Genomic DNA, 19,431 nt, shown 5'->3' with positions numbered 1-19,431 from the left:
TTTGAGCTTTGAGTCCTAAGTTTGCCCATATAAGCGTCTTTAGTCACATTACATAAGCTCCCTGAGTCTCAGTTTTCTCATCTGCAAATATGATACTTACCTTGCCTGTCTTATAGGCAAGACACACTAAGAGAAAAAGATGAGGTAAAGTTTATACAAACAACTTTGCAAATGAAAAGAAGATGGCCTTTCAAATTTGCATATTATATTTGTCATTAGTTCAATTGGGCTGGGGGGCTCTTGCTTTAAATGAAGCCAGAATCAGTTGGCACCTTTAAAAAGTGTAAAGAGAGAATTAGGTAAGAAGGTGTAACCTTTAGTTTAAAGGAATTGGTAGATTTATTAGTCCAGTTGGGTTGCTATAACAAAATACCATAGACTGGGTGGCTTATAGACAACAGAAATTGATTTCTCACAGTTTTAGAAGCTGGGAAGTCCAAGATCAAGACACTGGCAGATTCAGCATCTGGCAAACGCCTGCTTCCTCATAGTTGGTGCCTTCTTTGCTGTGTCCTCACATGGCAGAAGGGGGAAACAAGCTCTCTCAGACCTCTTTTATAAGGATACTAATTCTATTCATGTGATCATGACCTAATCACCTCCTGAAGTCCCCACCTCTTAATACCATTACATTGGAGATTAGGTTTCAACAAATGAATTTTAAGAGAACACAGACATTCAGGCCATCACAATAGCGAAAGGTGGGAGACTTGGCCTGTTGTTTTTTAATGTTGCTGACTCTTTCCCCCAGGCTGTCAAAGTGCCTCACATTGGGCTGGGAGCCCTGGATTCTTTGTGCTCCAGGGAAATCCCTAGTTGTATCCACCTTTGGGTTTATCTGAGTCTTATACTTATCAGGGAAGAAATGTTCTTCTCTGAGTCATATTATTGGAGAGTCTCAGGGTTGTAATCCACTGCAGGAGTCACCTGGTCTAATACAAAGCACGTCCTATATGCCCCTGTCCCTGGCCATGGGCCTCTGCTACAACAGAGCAACAGGAGCCTGTGAATGTAGGGGCCGAGCTGGCATCCTCCTGGCCATCTAATGCCAAGGCAGGCTCATACCTGGGATATCAGCCTGGTGAACCCAGCCTGTCTTAGAGCTATGCAATTGTCTGGACATTGCAATGTTGTGGGTTGGGGGCAGCAGGATGCTTGGTTTCTCCAGCTGAAGAATGTTGGAAGGAGGTCTGATGGGGAGCAAAATAAGCTCATAAAGGCTCACTGAGGGCCCATCGTTGTAGCATAAGCAGTGATTCCTGGGGATAGGAACAGCAGCCAGTCCAGCTGGCATGGATGGTCAGAGGTGGAGTAGAGCAATTCAGAATTGCACTTGCAAGAATGGATGGATGGCCTTTTCAGAGGTCAGAAAGCTACACAGTCCACACAGGAATGACAGTATGTTGTACTTTGCAGAGCTAGAATCATAGTCATGAGTGGCCATGGCCAGAAGAAATCCCAGGAGAGCTCAAAAACTGAGAGAATGCTTCACAATAAAAGAAGAAACTGCTCATGGCGAATTTTTATCCCTCCCTTTCTCCCTCCCTCCCCTCCTTCCTTTTGTAAAGATTTCACTGTCTACAGTTCTTTCCCTGTAGAAAGTACTGTCCTCACCAGAACAGCTGCAGGCCTTGCCTCCCTTGGGAGGTCACTCCTGGCTCTCTCCTCACTCACACAGGATTAGGTGCCCCTCCTTGGTGCTCCCATGGGACCCTGGCCATCAGTCACCTTCATGAAAGGCATGGTGTTCCAGCTGTGGCTACAGCACATAAAGGAGTCATGTGGCTGGGTGTGGTGGCTAACGCCTGTAATCCCAGCATTTTGGGAGGCTAAGATGGGTGATCACCTTAGGTCAGGAGTTTGAGACCAGCCTGGCCAACATGGTGAAACACTGTCTCTACTAAAAATACAAACATTAGCTGGGCATGGTGGCAGATGCCTGTAATCCCAGCTACTCGGGAGGCTGAGGCAGGAGAATCGCTTGAACCCAGGAGGCGGAGGTTGTAGTGAGCCGCGATCACGCCATTGCACTCCAGCCTAGGCGACAGAGTGAGATTCTGTCTCAAAAAAATAAATAAATAAAAAGTCGGGGGTAGTTATGAAATAAAGTAGTGATCAAGACCAGGACTTAAAATGAAGTAGAATTTTAAAATAGTGGATTATACATAGATATGTAACTATTGTTCCATAAGACATTAATTTCAGTTGTGCTTCTTCCTGTGTGTGTTTGGGTACAGGGAGATTATATAAAATGTGTTTCTTGGGGCTGGGCGTAGTGGCTCAAGCCTGTAATCCCAGCATTTTGGGAGGCCGAGATGGGCGGATCACGAGGTCAGAAGATGAAGACCATCCTGGTTAACACAGTGAACCCCGTCTCCACTAAAAATACAAAAATTTAGCTGGGCGTGGTGGCACACACCTGTAGTCCCAGCTACTCAGGAGGCTGAGGCAGGAGAATCGCTTGAACCCAGGAGGCAGAGGTTGCAGTGAGCCGAGATTGCACCACTGCACTCCAGCCTAGGTGACAGAGTGAGACTCTGTCTCAAAAAAAAAAAAAAAGTATTTATTAATGTAGGTCTCAGACCAGAAAGCTTAAAAATTATGGTTCTAGACAGTGAGTTACTTAAGGTGAGGACTACAGTTCTCTGAAACAAAGCAGAATGTCCAATTCGTATATATCAGCTGCAGAGTAAATGGCTATAAAATGAAATAATGAAGAAAAAGACTCCATGGCTAAGCAAATCCTCATAAATTTCCTTTCTAACCCATGCCAGCCATGGGAGCTTTTAATTCAAGATGGTAGCAGGCATCTTGCTGTTCCCCACTCCTGTTGCCCAACAGAAACACTCAGGCTAGAAGGTAGTCCTGTCAGCTGGTCTAGGGAACACTCAGACCAGGCTGAAATGGCAACATATGTCAAGCCAGGATTGCATTCGGTGCACTTGAGTTTCAAACCTGAACACATTTTCACAAGATGCCAAGTGAGATGCACGAGTATGGCTGGCTCAGTCTCTGCCCTTAAGGTGCTTATCTAGGTGGGGATGATCAGTACGCCAATAACTAGACAGAGACAGAGGTGAAAATGCAGTGAGTTATGAAAGAAGAGAAAGTAGTCAAAGAGAGGGAGAGGAAGGGAGAGAGAGAGAGAGAGAGAGAGAGAGACTGTGTGCATTGGGAGGAGCAATCTGGGAAGGCTTCCGGGGAAGGAAACATTTGACTCCTTTTTAAAGTATGCACTGCTTTTGGTTTTGACAGGAAGCATGGGGAGTGGGGAAGGGTGCGCAAACATCCACCTGCAGGCAGACTAAGGCAAGCAGCTAGTATCTCTGCAGCAGGCAGGGCAAGCAGGCTCCCCAGCTGCCAACCAATAGGCTTAATGAGATACCTGCACAGTTTCCTTGCCATCTGTCGCTGGTCTCAGCCAGACACACCTGCATGCTCTTTTCCAGAGGAGAAAACAGAGCCATGGCTAGTTAGTGAGTAGGGTGTGACTTTGAGAATATTAAACACTGATATTAAACATTGGACATCCAGCAACACAAAGATAGCTTATAGCTGTAGAACATCTGCACCATCTGTCTGGCAGGGGTTTTTGTTTTTGTTTGTTGGTGGTTGTTAAATTTCTCTGAGCCATGCCCTTCATTCACCTTTCTGCATATGTAGTTCAGTGCTAGCTACCTCCCATGTCTTTTTGTTTCTTCTTTCTTTTTTTAAAAAATGCCCAGGCTGTCACCTAGCATGCTCAGGGCTGGTGACGTATTGGGAACTGTATTTTCTTTCGTTGGGTTGCAGTAGAACATAGGGACATTTGGTCAGGACCTTAAGAGCAGAAAGGGCTATTTATCTTGAATGTTATGTCATCTTTACTACTGGCTCAATTCACTCTGTGTCTGGAGGTAGTTCCCTCTAGACACAAAGTGGTAGCTTGGGCAGCCCGCTGAGATGGAGGGGCCAGCATTTGTGATGGAAACCAACCCTGTCTGGCTTGTGTCTGTTTTCAGAGCCAACATTACTCAGAGCCGCAGTTCCCACTCCTTGAACAAACAGCTCATCATTAACATGGAACCCCTGCAGCCCCTACTTTCTTCCCCCAGCGAGCAAGAAGAAGAACTTCCTCTGGGTGAGGGTAAGTCTGTCTCTTCATTCCAAATGCTGGTGCTGCAGGCTGTCTCTGGAAAAAACAAGGGAGGCACCAATTCTGCATATGATGGGTAATTGATTCGTGTATGGGGTGGAGTGAGCCGTAAACTATGTTTTTAGTAAATAAGCTTTTTGCAGCTGGAAGGCTGTATTATACTGGGAGCTCTGTTAGTTTCTCTTGGAGAGAGTTCACTGGTATAAAGTATTTCTAAAATTATATATGAAAAGACTAATGGTGTTAGACCTACACCAGTCCAGTACGGTAACCATTAGCCATGTGTGGCTGTATTAAACTAAGTTTAAATTCATTATAATTAAAAATCCATTTCCTCAGTCACACTAGCCAGATTCCCAGTGCTCAATAGCCACATGTGGCTGGTGGCTGTCATATTGGACACTGAGACTGAGATAATTTCCTCTGTCACTGAAAGTTCTATTGGATGGTGATGTCTGCCGCTGTAATCACAATTAAATTGGTGGCAGTAAAGAGTTCTCCACAAGTATCTCTACACTCGTCATCCCATTTATTCCCCCCAGGCTTCTTGTTCTTGATCCTTCATTTACATTGTCCAACAGGTTTGATACAAGCTAAAAAAAAGTGAAGTGTCCACTGCAACCCCCACATTTGTTATATTTTTAAAGATAATAATAATATGTGTGTTTCTAGGCATCTTTGTTTTTAAGGACTCTCCTTACTTCAGGGAAGAGTCTCACCACAATGCTTGCTGCAAACACTGCAGACATCTCACATTTTATTAATTTCAAAGATTTGTTTAAATTAAGTTGATGAAATTAATTAAATTGAAAAAATGCACACAAAAACTTATTGGAACCTTTGAATACAAACAAGCTTTTTCTTAACTTTGTGATTCTGGTTTCATCGTTGAAAATCTGGATACTGGGAAGTTTCAAGAGGGCAGATCACTCTGTCCCCAAAAGATCACCTTCACCTCCAGCTTCAAGTCAAGAATTTATTTCACAGGAGAAAACTTTTTAGTCTATAATAAGGGTATGGCTTGGAATGCAGATGTGCTTGAGATATGTAGCAGCAACCAATTTGCAGTGACATATAAAAAATTCTAGTAAATCTTTTCCTGAAAGGCAGCTTTGATGGTTAGAAGGAGAACTGGGCAACTGGATGCCCAAAATTCCATGGGTGGAGGAAAAGTGTGCAAAGTATGAAAGATGGGATCTTAGAAGACACTACTTGTCTTCAACTGGGCTACAAGAGATGATGATAATGAGAACACTCTTGTTATAAATGGCTTTTGTTATCTGTCTTAACAATGAACTCTGTTAAGTTCCATGCCAAATTAATTTCCTTAGCCTAAGGGCCTCTGGGTCCATGTTGCTTGTCTGTGTTTTTCAGCAGATTATCTGCTTTTGTGTGTTTTGCAAATGAAAGGAAAGCAGTTTTAATTTCTGGTCACTAAGGGTTTTCTGAGTTTCTTCCTATATGCTTGGAATATTGCTTAGAGTGAAAATCATTTTTTCTGAAGGTCATGATTATCCCAAGTTTAAATGAAGGAGGGTGTGGCTAATAGAGAAGAAAAGAGAAGTGACATCTCACAACTGGAATTGTGACTGTACCTTGTCTGCAAAGATGAAAGCTTAGATGGGAATGCAATTTGGAGGCCCAGATGGGTTGATGATTATTATGGGGAATATGGAAGCCTAGGCCTGCTGCCTTATGATCCCCCAAGATATGAAAGGGAACCTGGTCAAACTTTCCTCCATACTCTTCATCCCATTCAGTTAGGGACATCTGTTTTGCTCCATTTTCTATAATGAGGTTCCACTGCTAAATACTAGGTGTGTTTTTGACATAGCAACTGTATGGACAATAGACAAACAATTATAATTAACTGCAAAAGAATTTAAAGAATCTCATGACAGAACAGGCATGCATAAGCTACCTTTTCAATTTTCCCAGTTGTTTTAAAGAACCATCTTAAATTATTTTACCAGCTGTAAAGCCAAACTGATAGATCTCTCTCTTCAAAAGTCCACAGTAGCTCTATCAATATCTAATCAAATTATTTTCTCCAGGAGATTTGTCCCCTGATAGAACATCTTTGTGGGTTTTAAAGTTCAGACAAGTCATAACAACTTTCAGGATAGAGACTCAATTAAAAAGCAAGAGAAGTAGAAACAACAATATTGTTAATTTTTCAATAAATACAGTGATTCTCTCAATTTAGAGTAAGAGCAAAATTATCTTAGGTACCACAAAATTCAAAGTATGATATCCACTGGAGACATAGCTCTGTGTTCTGGATACCATTGTACCTCTGTTACTAGTCAAATTCTGCTCCATGGCTCTTGTCTTTGAGTGTCAAGCAATGCGATTCAGGCATTTCATTAGATAGATACTTATTATATAGATTTACACTTCTCAGATTTATAAAGAGAAGAGAGACAGATTAGAGCTCTAAACAAAGAAGATGTTTTCATCTTTGTGAATGGGCCTTGTTTCTGGGCTTTTGAGTGCATGCACTATGAAGAATTTTGTTTCATCTCTATATTTTAATATTTCATTTCTTTTTATTTCTGTGCTAGAGCCAAACTTTAAGAGGCTAGGAATTCATTCATTCCTTAATGCAACAATTGTGACAAATACAAGTTGTACACCCTGTAGACCACACTTACCATGTCCAAGTTCCTGTGGACTATAAAGATGAAGACATGAAGATGCTCTCTCTTCTGGAGGCTCACAGCCCACTGGGGAGATGGCAGTGGGATCACAGAGGTGATGACAAAGTTCTGCCTCTGCTGATTGAATTGTGTGCCCACTTTTCTGTGTGCCCCACTGGATATCAGTGCCTTGAGCTGCCTTGAGGGCATTTGTTCCTTTTTAGTCCCATTGGAGTGTCTGACATAAAATCAGTGGGCTAAGGAATAAATGGGAGAGATGGACAGGAAGAGTTGGTAATGGAGTGATCTGTTTCACCTGCATGAGGTGTGAGTGTGGTTTCAGGGAAGAAAGTTCTGGGGGATGGTGAAGGTGAGGTAGAAAGGTAGGAGAGGGCCAGATTATGGGCCTCATGTGACTTGCAGGAGAATTTAGACTTTAACCTGAGGGCAGCTGGGAGACATTGATATCAATGGGAATGATATCAATGGCATGGGAGTTGTATTTTGTATCACTCTGGTGATGTGTAGAGAATGGATTAGAGGCAGATATGGCTGGAGCAGAGTTTTTCAACCTCAGAGTCACTGACCTCTTGAGCTAGACAGTTCTTTTTGTGGGATTCCTGTGCATTGTAGGATGTTTAGTAGCTTCCATGGCTTCTACCCAGTAGATGCCAGAAGGACCCCACCATTCTTGACAACCAAAAATGTCTCCAGATACTGCCGAATTTCCCCTGGAGAGCAAAATAGTTCTCTGGTTAGAAACCACTGGGTTGGAGGCACAGACTACACAGGAACCACTGGAGGAGCCCAGGGAATAGATATGCAAGGGCTGAAGCAGGCAGAGAGAATGCAACTAGAGAGGAGGCAGTGCATACAAGGCATAGTAAGAGGCAGAGTTGTGGAGACAGGGTCTCTGGTTACATGGTAGGGTCATAGCCTGTGGACTCCTACCGTCCGAGTCCTGCTCTTGTCTCGGAGACATTGAGTTGAAAACACTTCAACCTCTTTATGTTAAAGATGAGACTATAGAGACCCAGGAATGTTTCAGTGGTGTGTCAGCATCACACAGGGAGTCCATGGCCAGCATGATTTCGTTGAGTTGTTGGAGCCATTGAGAGAGTTACATAATACTGTTGCTTCTCAGAGCTTCAAACACAGAGTGGTGGAGACTCAACATCACCTTTGTTATCACTGTTCCCCATCTGGATATACTGGTTCAGATTCTTGTCTGGGGGTTTCAAATCATGTATTTTGGAACTAGATTTGTAAACGGGTCAAGATCAGCAGCTTGAGCCCTGTTAAAAGTGTTGTCTAATGACTGGGCGCAGTGGCTCACACCTGTAATCCCAGCACTTTCAGAGGGTGAGGCAGGTGGATCACCTGAGGTCAGGAGTTCGAGACCAGCCTGACCAACATGGTGAAACCCCGTCTCTACTAACAATACAAAATTAGCTGGGCGTGGTGGCACATGCCTGTAATCCCAGCTACTTGGGAGGCTGAAGAAGGAAAATTGCTTGAACCTGGGAGGTGGAGGTTGCAGTGAGCTGAGATCATGCCATTGCACTCCAGCCTGGGCAACAAGAGCGAAACTCTGTCTCAAAAAAAAAAAAAAAGTGTTCTCTAATTAAAAATTTTTTAAAAATCAGATTGGGAGAAGAAAGTCTTAACTTATGGAATCTCTACTTCTGTGAGGTCATGGGAATGTCCTGTCACCTTGTCTTAAATGGTGTGATTAGTGGGGACATCTCTGCCACTGCCATGGCCCTCTGGGGTCATGACCACCCATTTATAGGACAAGCTTTTTCCATTGTTTTCAAGTTTCTCAAAGACAGCTGAGCAGAGTATTATTGCCCAGATTAATGCAGCGGTGTTCTGGGAAAACGTGTGACCCCATTCAGCCATATGACAGCTGGAGGATTAGGTCTCAAGTTGGCTGTGTCAGGGTGGAGAAAAAACAAAATCAGTTCCTAGGCACCACTGGGCAACGAGAACGTTTTCAAAGCCCACCCAAAAGTTGCTTGGTTACAGGATCTGAGAGAACTAGTGCTGTGGAAAACTTCAGATGAGAATGGCAAACCGTTTGGAGAGTGCTACTTAGAGCTTATGAGAATTTCTGGAGAAGAAAAAAATTACAGTGGGAATTGTTCCAGGTGAAAATGACATTTTAAGGAGTCATTAATCTGAATAAATTCACATGCAAAATGGAGCAGGTTCCCCATAGTGGAGATAGCACCGTGCCTCTGCGTTTTATCGGTAGAGTATATGTTCTCATTATGGAAGAATGCTGGATTGTAGTAGAGAAGGGAAGTGAAATTAATCATGTGAGACTTGGTAACTGGCAATTACAGACACACAATGAAGATCACTGGTGTCTGCCATAGCAGTGGTGCAGGCTGGCATAAACATGGTAGGAAAGCCATGCTTGGCAGGTACAACTATAGTAAATAAGAGTTGAAAATGTTTGTTTTCCCCTTGCTGGCAAAATGAAAGCACAGTGGAGACACCAGAATTTTTATAAAGGAGAGTCTTGTGGGTGGCAATGGGTGTTAGATTAAAGGGTCGTGTGAAGCTGCTTTTGCATATGATCGAGAAAGTATCTTTATTGAAGAATAGATGGAAATTAAGAGAAAGGTAAAACTAACTCTCACAAGCCACCCTTTAGCACCATCCCTGTAAATGTTTGTGTATGTGTTTGCATGTGTTTGTGACGAGTGTATATGTGAATGCATGTATGTGTTGTGCATGTGATGGCAAGTGTGTGTGGAAGGCAGAGGCAGGGGTGTTTAAAGGGTTGCTTACAGTGTCTTGCCCTAACCATAGATGGCTTAAGGTGGTTTCACTGAAATTCTAGAAAGTCTGTGTGTGAACATGCAAAGGCATTTCGTGCATGTAAAAAGAGTATTGTCCTCATCCATCAGGCATGCCATACTCTTGGTCCCACCCACCCTCCACCCGAACACATAACAGGTGACTGGTGGGGCTGCTGCATTGTCTATGCATATGCCTTTTATGCACTACACAGTTGCTCCGATCTGTCACTGGTGAAGTCTCTGACAGCCCAAGGCTGCTGTGGTTATAGCATGGTGAGTCCCTTATCTTACCCTCTACCAGGTTTGGTCTTCCTCCCTGCCTGTCTGACGTGAACATTCTCCTCCCTCTTTTCGCCCTTTCTGTAGTTCCATGGTCATGGCTCAGACAAATTTACCCTTTTCTCACGGCTTCAGTGTCTTTCTTCCCACCATTTTCCCCCAGATGCTAAGCCATTTCTTCCCTTTAGCTCAGATGTGTCAGGACATATGCATTAGCAGTGATGCACTGGGTTTTCTTTGTTTGTTTTGAGACGGAGTCTTGCTCTGTTGCCAGGCTGGAGTGCAGTGGCACGATCTCAGCTCACTGCAACCTCTGCCTCCTGGGTTCAAGCAATTCTCCTGCCTCAGCCTCCCAAGTAGCTGGGTCTATAGGCACACGCCACCATGCCCAGCTAATTTTTGTATTTTTGGTAGAGACGGGGTTTCATCATGTTGGCCAGGGTGATCTTGATCTCTTCACCTTGTGATCTGCCCACCTCGGCCTCCCAAAGTGCTGGGATTACAGGAGTGAACCACCGTGCCTGGGCTGCAGTGGTGTTTTTGACATTTCTTTTGTGTTACATCCCATGAAACAGCAGAAGCTGTTTACGAATCCTGTGGAATCACCTTTCCCCTTATGGTTCCTGCTATCTGGTGATGACCAACCCCAGTAACTAATTAGACTTGTCCCTACCACAGGGTTTTGTGATTGCTGTTTGCTTTATTTTTCATTATAAAGCTAGTACATCATCTTCTAAAAAATTCAGAAATCACAAAAAAGCATAAATGAACAAAAAAAATAAATAACATCCTAGCTTGCCCCCTCATAGAGGAAATCAGTGTTAATGCATTAGCAATTTCTTCCCTATGCATTTTAATGTATAGGGAAGTATTCCTGCTTTGTTTAATGTGGAAAACACTGGTGCATGAGAACACATCAGAAATTGAACTGGAGATCAAACAATGAATTGGGAACATATTTAACACAAATACAGACAAATGGGTTAAATGTCCTAAATTAGAAGGAACTCATAAAAAGTGCTGTTTTAAGCATCATTTTCGCATTGCACACGCTTGGACTATCTTGAACATTCTTATTTAATGGCATCTATAGTCTCCAGCTGCTGATAACCACATAGTAGCTGGAGTTGCTTCTGCAGGAGCTAGGATGCCTCCACAGAACAGAAGGCAGCTCCTGTTTTTGTTTATAATTGCAGTATTGGATTAGCAAAATAAAAATTCAGAATTATCACACCTATTGGATTATTATTATTATTATTATTATTATTATTATTATTATTATTTTGAGATGGAGTCTCGCTCTGTCTCCCAGGCTGTAGTGCAGTGGCGTGATCTCGGCTCACTGCAAGCTCCGCCTCCCGGGTTCACACCATTCTCCTGCCTCAGCCTCCTGAGTAGCTGGGATTATAGTCACCCGCCACCACGCCTGGCTAATTTTTTTGTATTTTTTGTAGAGACGGGGTTTCACCATGTTAGCCAGGATGGTCTCGATCTCCTGACCTCATGATCCACCCGCCTTGGCCTCCCAAATTGCTGGGATTACAGGTGTGAGCCACCGTGCCCGGCCAACACCTATTGGATTCTTGAAGACAGCACCACAGTTTGGGTCGGCAACTCCTCTAGGGTAGGAGATGCCAAGAACAGCTTGAGAACATAAAGGCCTGAGCACGCTCTGCAGATTCCTATTTTGCAGTCTTTTCAAAAGCTTTTTACCTTTTCTTTCGTGTTTTTCTTTGGAGCTATTCTTGTCTTTAGAACTCTGGGTTTTTTCTTTTTCTTTTTTTTTTTTTTATTTACTGACAACTTAAGTACTCACGAGAAGTTTATATCACTTGAAAGGGGACTTTGAAATTTTGAGTGTTTACTGTGTTGTAAGGAAGCTCAATGCCTTGTTCCTGATGCAAACTCAGTGCACCTTATCTTGCAAACATTTTGTATTTTACATCTTAAGACACCAATAGTGTGCATCATTTCAATTTTGTAGTTGGCTAATTCTCCACAAATAGTTCATTTTATGAAATACAGCATTCCGCAGTGGAAGCATAGCAGTGGTTCAGGTGGCTGCTGTCTTTCTGCATTAATGTCTCAGATGAAACCTGGTGTTGGCTCCTCTGCCAAGCAGCCAGGTGACCACAGACAAGACTATCCACCTTTCAGAGCTTCATTTTCCTCATCCACAAAACAAGAAGATTGGATTTCAGCACCACTGAAATGCTTTCTAGCTCTTAACTCTGATTCTTTTGCTGAATGTCAAGGTAAAAAAAAAAATCCAAGACTGTGGCTTGAGGTCTTTTTTTATGAGAATGGGAACTTGGGGACAGGAATATTTTTCATAGCTTTTGAGAGTTAAAGGGAATGTTGAGGAAGATCTTGCACAAGGGTTAGCAACATATAGCCTGTGGTGGGCCCAGCGCTATTTATTTCTGGCCTTCAAGTGAACAGTTACGTTTTAGATGATGATAAAAGTACCTATATAATATCCTCCATTTTGCCTCTTTTGAACCACCTTCAACTTTTAAGTTTTAAAATTTTGCCAGCAAAGCTTAAAATTTACAATCTAAGCCTTCATAGAAAATGTTTGCTGGCCTCTGATCTAGCACATACCCTCAGGATTCTTCTACAAATGGGAAAGCCTAGAGAGGTGAGAAAATTTTCCCAATGTTACATGGTTGGGTAAGTATTCTGGAAAGCTGGGATTACATCCTTATACTCAGATTCCTGGCCCAGCTATCTTACATGACATTGAACACAGCTAAAATGACTCAACTCTTTCTTGCTGAAACAGAATGGGTAACTAAGGAACTACATCTATTTTTCAATTATAGCAAATCAATGATCAAAAGAGACAACATATTTTATTTAAGTATGGCTGATTTCTGTGGTTCAATGAGAAGAGCTCGTGTGTATACGGGACAGGGTGCAAGGCTTTGGTTTTCCAGCACAGCATGCCAGGACCTGCTGACTCCTCAGAGACTTCCATCACCCTAGAAGGAGTGGTGAGAAGGCTGGGGACCGAGTGTGTTGCAGCAAACAGAATTCTTAGTAGAGCCAGGCTGCAGGGGAAACAGACTTCCCACAGGAAGCTCGCTCCCTTCTGGGAATCATGTTCTGATTTTAAAGTTGAATTCATTAAATAAGGAATGACTCATTCCAGGGCTAGTTCTAATTACTCATTTGCTTACAGTCTGTGTTAAGAGTGGCTGTCTTCGTGGAAGCAATTCAGTAGCAGAGCTTCCCAAATCATTCCTCCTGTTCAGGTGAGCATTTTGCTACCCCGCTTAATAATAATTAATTGTTTCAAAGGTCTTGGCTAGGGTGAAAAAATAAGTCAGTCAAGTGTCCTAGGAAGTAGTCTAGTCATAGTCCTTGAGGGCTGGGATTTGAGCCAGAGGAGAGTGTTGTGTGACCAGCTATGACAGCCAGTGTGTGGTCTGCGGAGGAGAAGACATTTTGCTTGGCACTTAGATAAATAAACACTCTCACCACTTCCCTAAGAAACCACAGGAGAGGAAAGGTGAAAATATTACTAAACCTATTGTTGCCAGAAAGCAGAAGCTAGAATTTTCTGAGTTTTAGAGGTATGGGGTTCTATTTTCTTGCATTTTTGTCAGTGGGTTGGTAGTGAGTGTTAAGTAGATGTTCTTTGCAATCCCCAAGCTTAAATTGAGACAGGATCTCAGAGCCTCTCCCTCCATCTCCTCCCTTCTCTTAAGATCCAGTGCCACTTAAATGAGAGAAAGTGTTGGGCAGTGTGTGCTGGTTACCATTCTTTTAGGTGGGCTCTTTATAATAGATCTGAGGCAATGCAGGCAAGGTTCAGAGAAGAGGCTCTGGTCAGCTGGCTCAAGGCTGAGTCTTGGGAGTGTACACTCAATGCCGTAAACAGAGGAGTGCAGTCTCCTTCCTGGTTTGGCAGATGGTGAATTGGAGGTCCTAGAGCTGTGGCTTCCAGAGCAGGGTACATACAATGATCCACTGGGGTGGAGGAAGAAATTATTCAGACTTCTACTGATATTTTATTTTTATCACCTCTTCACAAAATTTCTGTTGTGTAGGTTTTATAATGTGCATATATACAATGACAGATATACATGTATCTAATTTATAAATAAATATGCAGTTATTTGTATGTACAAACATTTTTTCCCCAAAAGAAGATTTGGAAACAGCTGCTCTAGATCTTGAAGATGAGTCTACCAAAACGAAAAGGGGCAGGGGTGATATGTTTTTGAAACTCTGAAATCTCTGTTCATGCCAAAGCCCTAGATTCCAAAATAGATGTGAGAACTGTCTGCTCTAGTTACGGTGGTGACATGCCATTTTACATGCTTTTGGTCTATCACTCCGGTAAACCAGGGTGAGTCATCCAAACACAGTCAGGGCTTTTGCCAAGCTATTGGGTAGGTGCTGTGTCACTCTCATTTAAGCATCGTATGGTGACCCCTAAGTCCCCAATATACACAGGTGCTGGACTGCACTTGAGTGGACACCGAATACAATATTAATGGGGATTCGCTGGTGGCGGGAAGAGCATTGGACAGAGAATGAGAGGGCCAAGCTTTGTTCATTCATTTGTTCACTTGATTAACATTTACTTCATATCTGGCACGTGCTGGACATTGATATGACCTAGATCTTATTTTCTCTTCTGTAACACACGATGAGATTATTTCAGAGTTTCTTCTCCACTCTGATTGTTCTTTAATAATTCTTTCTGCAGATTGCTGCTGCTCTTATTTACATGGTTTTAGATCATTGGTCATTGCTTTTGAAAGCAAAAGGTATAGCCATCTTCTTTCTTGCTTTTTATTCTATGAAAGACAGTTTTATTTTACTTTTTTAGAAAATTTTAATTTAAAGTTCCAGGATACATGTACAGAACGTGCATGTTTGTTACATAGGTAAACGTGTGCCATGGTGGTTTGCTGTACCTATCACCTTATTACCTCACCTAGGTATTAATCCCTACATACATTAGCTATTTATCCTGATGCTCTCCCTCCCCTGACCCCCTGCTGACAGGCCCCAGTGTGTGTTGTTCCCCTCTCTGTGTCCATGTGTTCTCATTGTTCAACTCTCACTTACAAGTGAGAACATTTGGTGTGTGGTTTTCTGTTCCCCTGTTAGTTTTCTGAAGCTAATGGCTTCCAGCTCCCTCCATGTCCCTCCAAAGGACATGATCTTGTTCTTTTTTATGGCTGCATAGTGTTCCATGGTATATATATACCGCTTTTTTTTATCCAGTCTCTCATTGATGGGGATTTGGGTTGATTTTTTGCTATTGTGAATAGTACCGCAATGAACACACGCTTGCTTGTATCTTTATAATAGAATGATTTATATTCCTTCGGGTATATACCCAGTAATGAGATTCCTTGGTCAAATGGTGCCATCTTCTTTTTAAATGTGGTAACTGAGACATGAAAAATGGAGAACAATGATATTTAAAAGCAGGGTTTAACTTTTTTCCTTTCTTTTTGTGAGTTGCAAATTTCTAGCATAAAATTGAAAATTAATAGCAGCTAGCTTAAAAGGTAATATAAAATGAGTGTTTCTTACTTAAAAGAGCCCTCACTTCCTTTAGAGGCATCCAACTGGGAACTTTTAAAATTCTCATGTCTCCACTTCAACATTAGAAATGTGATAATGGGCAGATACTTTGGGTGAAAGAGAAATAAACAGGGTTTTCAGAATGACTCACTTGATAATCAGAACATAGGCTGGAAATTTTGTTATTAAGGAAAGGGTTATCCATATTTAAAAAATAGAGCATCCCTTGTGATCTATGGTCTTCTCAGTACCTGCCTAGCACCTTGGCCTAGCTGAACAAATTGGCCCCTAAATACAGGCTTGGCCCCACCCCAGCTCTAGGACCAATTGTACCCTTACTGGGGAGGGAACTGAGAAGCCCAAGCCCAGCCCTTTGGATGGGCCCTTAGTTTGCTCTCTCTGTTGCTCTGTCCTGCTCTCTGGCTCTCATGCCCACCTTCTTCCCTTTCCTGAGTCCCTGCCCTGGTCCCCGCCCCCACCCCCAGCACTCTGCTCCCCCGGGACCTTGACGGCCCTTGTCTCTGGGGCTAGACTGTGCTTCTGACTCTGACCCTGTGGCTGGGGATGTGCCCCTGATTGCTGATTGACAGTCCGCATGGGTCATCCTTCATGTCTTATGTCCCCTGGGGCCATGTTCTGTTTCCAGAACAGGCCCTTAGTAGAGTCAGACTTGTAAATGCTTGCCTTTCCCGTCAAACTTCTCCCATTGCCTAGTGGTCATAAGATATTGAATTGTCAAATCCATCTGCAAAATCCTAACCTTTTCAGTATAACCCAAATGTATTTCCATGGCCATCCAAGCCATGTGCAGCCCCTCATCTCTGTCTACTGGATGTGCAGTTATCGCCTGAGGGGTTCTCTGTTTCCACTCCTATCCCCCTCTTCCCATCCATATTTTCCATATAGTAGCCAGGAGATTATTTTGGTAAGTGGAACTCAGATCTAGTTATGTTAAAATCTCAGCTCCTTCCTCTGGCCTATGAAGCCCTGCTTGCTTTGCCTCCTGCCCACCCCTCAGACTGTTTCCCACTCTCCCTTGAATAGGCTGAGCTCATGGCAATCTCAAGGACCTTTGCAAGAGCTGTTTCCCCTACCCAGGAGGGTCTTCTCTCTGGTCTTTGTATGGCTATTTCTTTTCTTTAAGTTTTAGCTCAAATTTCAGCTCCTTGGAAGGTCTTCCCTCAGTGCCTAATTCTGAGTAATTCCTCCAATCTACCTGTTTGCTCCCTCTCATGCTATCACCCTGTTTTATTTTCTTCAGAGCACCTGACGCTATCAAACACTGTCTCACTTGTTTGTCTTCCTGTTTGTTGACTGCCTTCCCTAACTAAAACACCAGCTCCAAGAGAGCAAGGACTTTACCTTGTTTCCCTCACTATTCCCAGCATTTAGGGATGTTCCGGTATAAAGTAAGAGCTAAACTAATATTTGCTGAATTAATGAACAAATGAGTGAATGAATGTATGGATTCTAAATGCAACCAGGACAGCATTTATTTATATAAAAGAAAGCATACAAGTAGAATATTATTCTGGGATTAGGGTTTGCCAGAAGTCAAGCATGGTCTCTTGTTATGTTTTTTAGTGTGAAATCAAACGCAATACTAGACCAAGTGTGATGGCTCGTGCCTATACTCCTAACACTTTGGGAGGCTGAGGCAAGAGTATCACTTGAGCTCAGGAGTTTAAGACCAGCCTGGGCAACGTGGCAAAACTCTGTCTGTACCAAAAATAAAATTGCCAATGGTAATGGCATGTGCCTGTAGGCCCAGCTACTCAAGAGGCTGAGGTGGAAGGATCACTTGAGCCTGGGAATTTGAGGCTACAGTAAGCCGTGATCATACCATTACGCTTCAGCCTGGGCATCAGAGTGAGACTCCATCTCTTAAAAAACATACCATAGTCATTGTAGAAAATTTGGAAAATACAAAAACACAAATAAAATTTAAAAACCACCTGATACTAAAACTGTTATAAATGTGTAGAATCCATCTATATATTACTGACATTTTTTATAATTTTAACAAAAATATACTAGAGATGCTATTTTATAATCTGCTTTTTCATTTCACAACATAACATGAATATTTCCCATTACATTAAATATTCTTCTATAATTTTATGTTCAATGGACATACAATATTCTACCACATAAATATGCAAAAATATTTCTTACCATCTTTCCTCCACACATCCCACCAAACTGTATATGAGAATATCTCTCATTGTAGCCCTGCGAAAACTGGATATAACACTTTAAAAAAAATTTGATAATTTGGCTGGGTGCGGTGGCTCATGCCTGTAATCCCAGCACTTTTGGGCGGATCACCTGAGGTCAGGAGTTCGAGACCAGCTTGACTAACATGATGAAACCCCATCTCTACTGAAAATGCAAAAATTAGCCATGCATGGTGGCGGGCGCCTGTAATCTCAGCTACTCGGGAGGCTGAGGCACGAGAATCGCTTGAACCTGGGAGGTGGAGGTTGCAGTGAACTGAAATCGCACCATTGCACTGTAGCCTGGGCAACAAGAGTGAAACTCTGTCTCAGTATGTATATATATATTTGATAATTTGAAAGACAAAATCTATGGTGGTTGGCAACTTGTTTTGCATGTAGTGACCATTTGCTCTTCTCTTTTTGAGTCATAGCTAGATGCAAGAGAGAAAGATGCCCTTGGCTAGTGTTTTGGGTGTAAGGATTGGGTTCTGCTACCTCTAGCTTCTTGATTACATGACAGCAACACAAGGAGCCCACAGTTCCAGAAGAGCCTGGGTTTTTCCACAGGGAGACACAGATGCCCTGTTTCTTAATACCATCTGCAAAGCTGTTGAGAAATATGGAGAACAAAATTAAAGCTTCATTTATTTATGTAATATAATGTAATTTCCTTTACTCAGAGAAAAATGCTTTATCTTTAATTGTGACTTATGTCTGGAGGGAGTGAAATAATAAAGCAGAAGTGATGGAGAAACAAATTCATCCTGTATGGGGACAAAGGAATAGACTCTTTCTTGAGAGTATTACACAGGAACCAAAATAGACTGTTCTAATTGGAGTCAGTAAGTTCAGCGTTGTCATCCATTTCCCTTCCAGGAAATCTTGGGAGACTACATTGACATCTGATAAAAGTTTACCATCGGTAGATTGCCTTGATGTATCCAAGTCATGGAACATCAAGGAGTTCTTAAGCCCTAGGTTCAACCAAGATAAAGGAAAAACACTTTGTTTATATGAGTTATAGGTAGCCTTGGTCAGTGAGATAGTTTAATTAGCCAATAATTGCACCTCAGATAAACCTCACTGGCTACAATACTGCCACTGTGCAAAGCTGAGATAATTTAAATTATACTACAAGAGAATTCCTCATGCATGTTTCTGAAGAATGCATTATAGTTGTGAAATTCCCTATCTGGTCTCTATGGGAGCTTTTCAGCTGGTTTCATCCATGGACAGCTATGGAAGGTTTCCCTTCATGTTACTCCCACCCCTATAGTTGGAGTAAACCATAGGCATTCAGGCCCTAGTTTTATTCATGAGGGTTTAGCGTACCATGGGCTGAGTGTAAGGGTGTTTCTTATAGTAGGTAAATCAGAGAGGAGATGGCCAATTATCTTGCTGCACAATCTATGGGTGGCTTGTTGAGTAATGATGTTCACAGTATATGCTGCTTGATCCTTAGAGGTTGGGGGTCCCTTACCTCACCATCTCCTCTACTTGTGGCTTCTTCACTTTTCCCTTCAGATTATTTTGTCCCATCTGCAGGTCAGGGAGGAGGTCTTTCTGCCTTGGAGCAATGACTTGTGAAATTAGTGATCAGCTATTCATGGTCATTGTTTTATTTTTGGGTGGGCTAGTTTTGCTGCCTAGGCTGGGGATCATTAGAAGGCCTTCAGGAATTTTGTAAGCACAGGTGGAAGGAGAAGCTCATTGATCAGTATTTCAAAATACTGTTTTTGTTCTTCATTGGTATTTGGAGAGAGACAAGGCAGAGAAGTGGAGAGAAGGAAGTCGGAATC

General features: G+C 42.5%; 1 protein-coding gene across 3 annotated transcripts in view; it reads left to right on the top strand.

The window, feature by feature from the left end:
• Positions 1-19,431, top strand: part of FRMD3 (FERM domain containing 3) — a 309,481-nt gene that overhangs the window by 256,373 nt on the left and 33,677 nt on the right. For all 3 annotated transcript variants that reach the window (XM_009244544.3, XM_054519443.2, NM_001132757.2), the window contains 1 exon segment: positions 4,002-4,126. In XM_009244544.3, the coding sequence (XP_009242819.1) occupies positions 4,002-4,126 (125 nt within the window).

The sequence above is a fragment of the Pongo abelii genome, chromosome 13 (genome assembly GCF_028885655.2).
Source record: "Pongo abelii isolate AG06213 chromosome 13, NHGRI_mPonAbe1-v2.0_pri, whole genome shotgun sequence".
Taxonomy (NCBI): Eukaryota; Metazoa; Chordata; class Mammalia; order Primates; family Hominidae; genus Pongo; species Pongo abelii.
The sequence above is the reverse complement of the archived record's forward strand: the minus strand, read 5'-3'. Positions and strand labels throughout refer to the sequence as shown.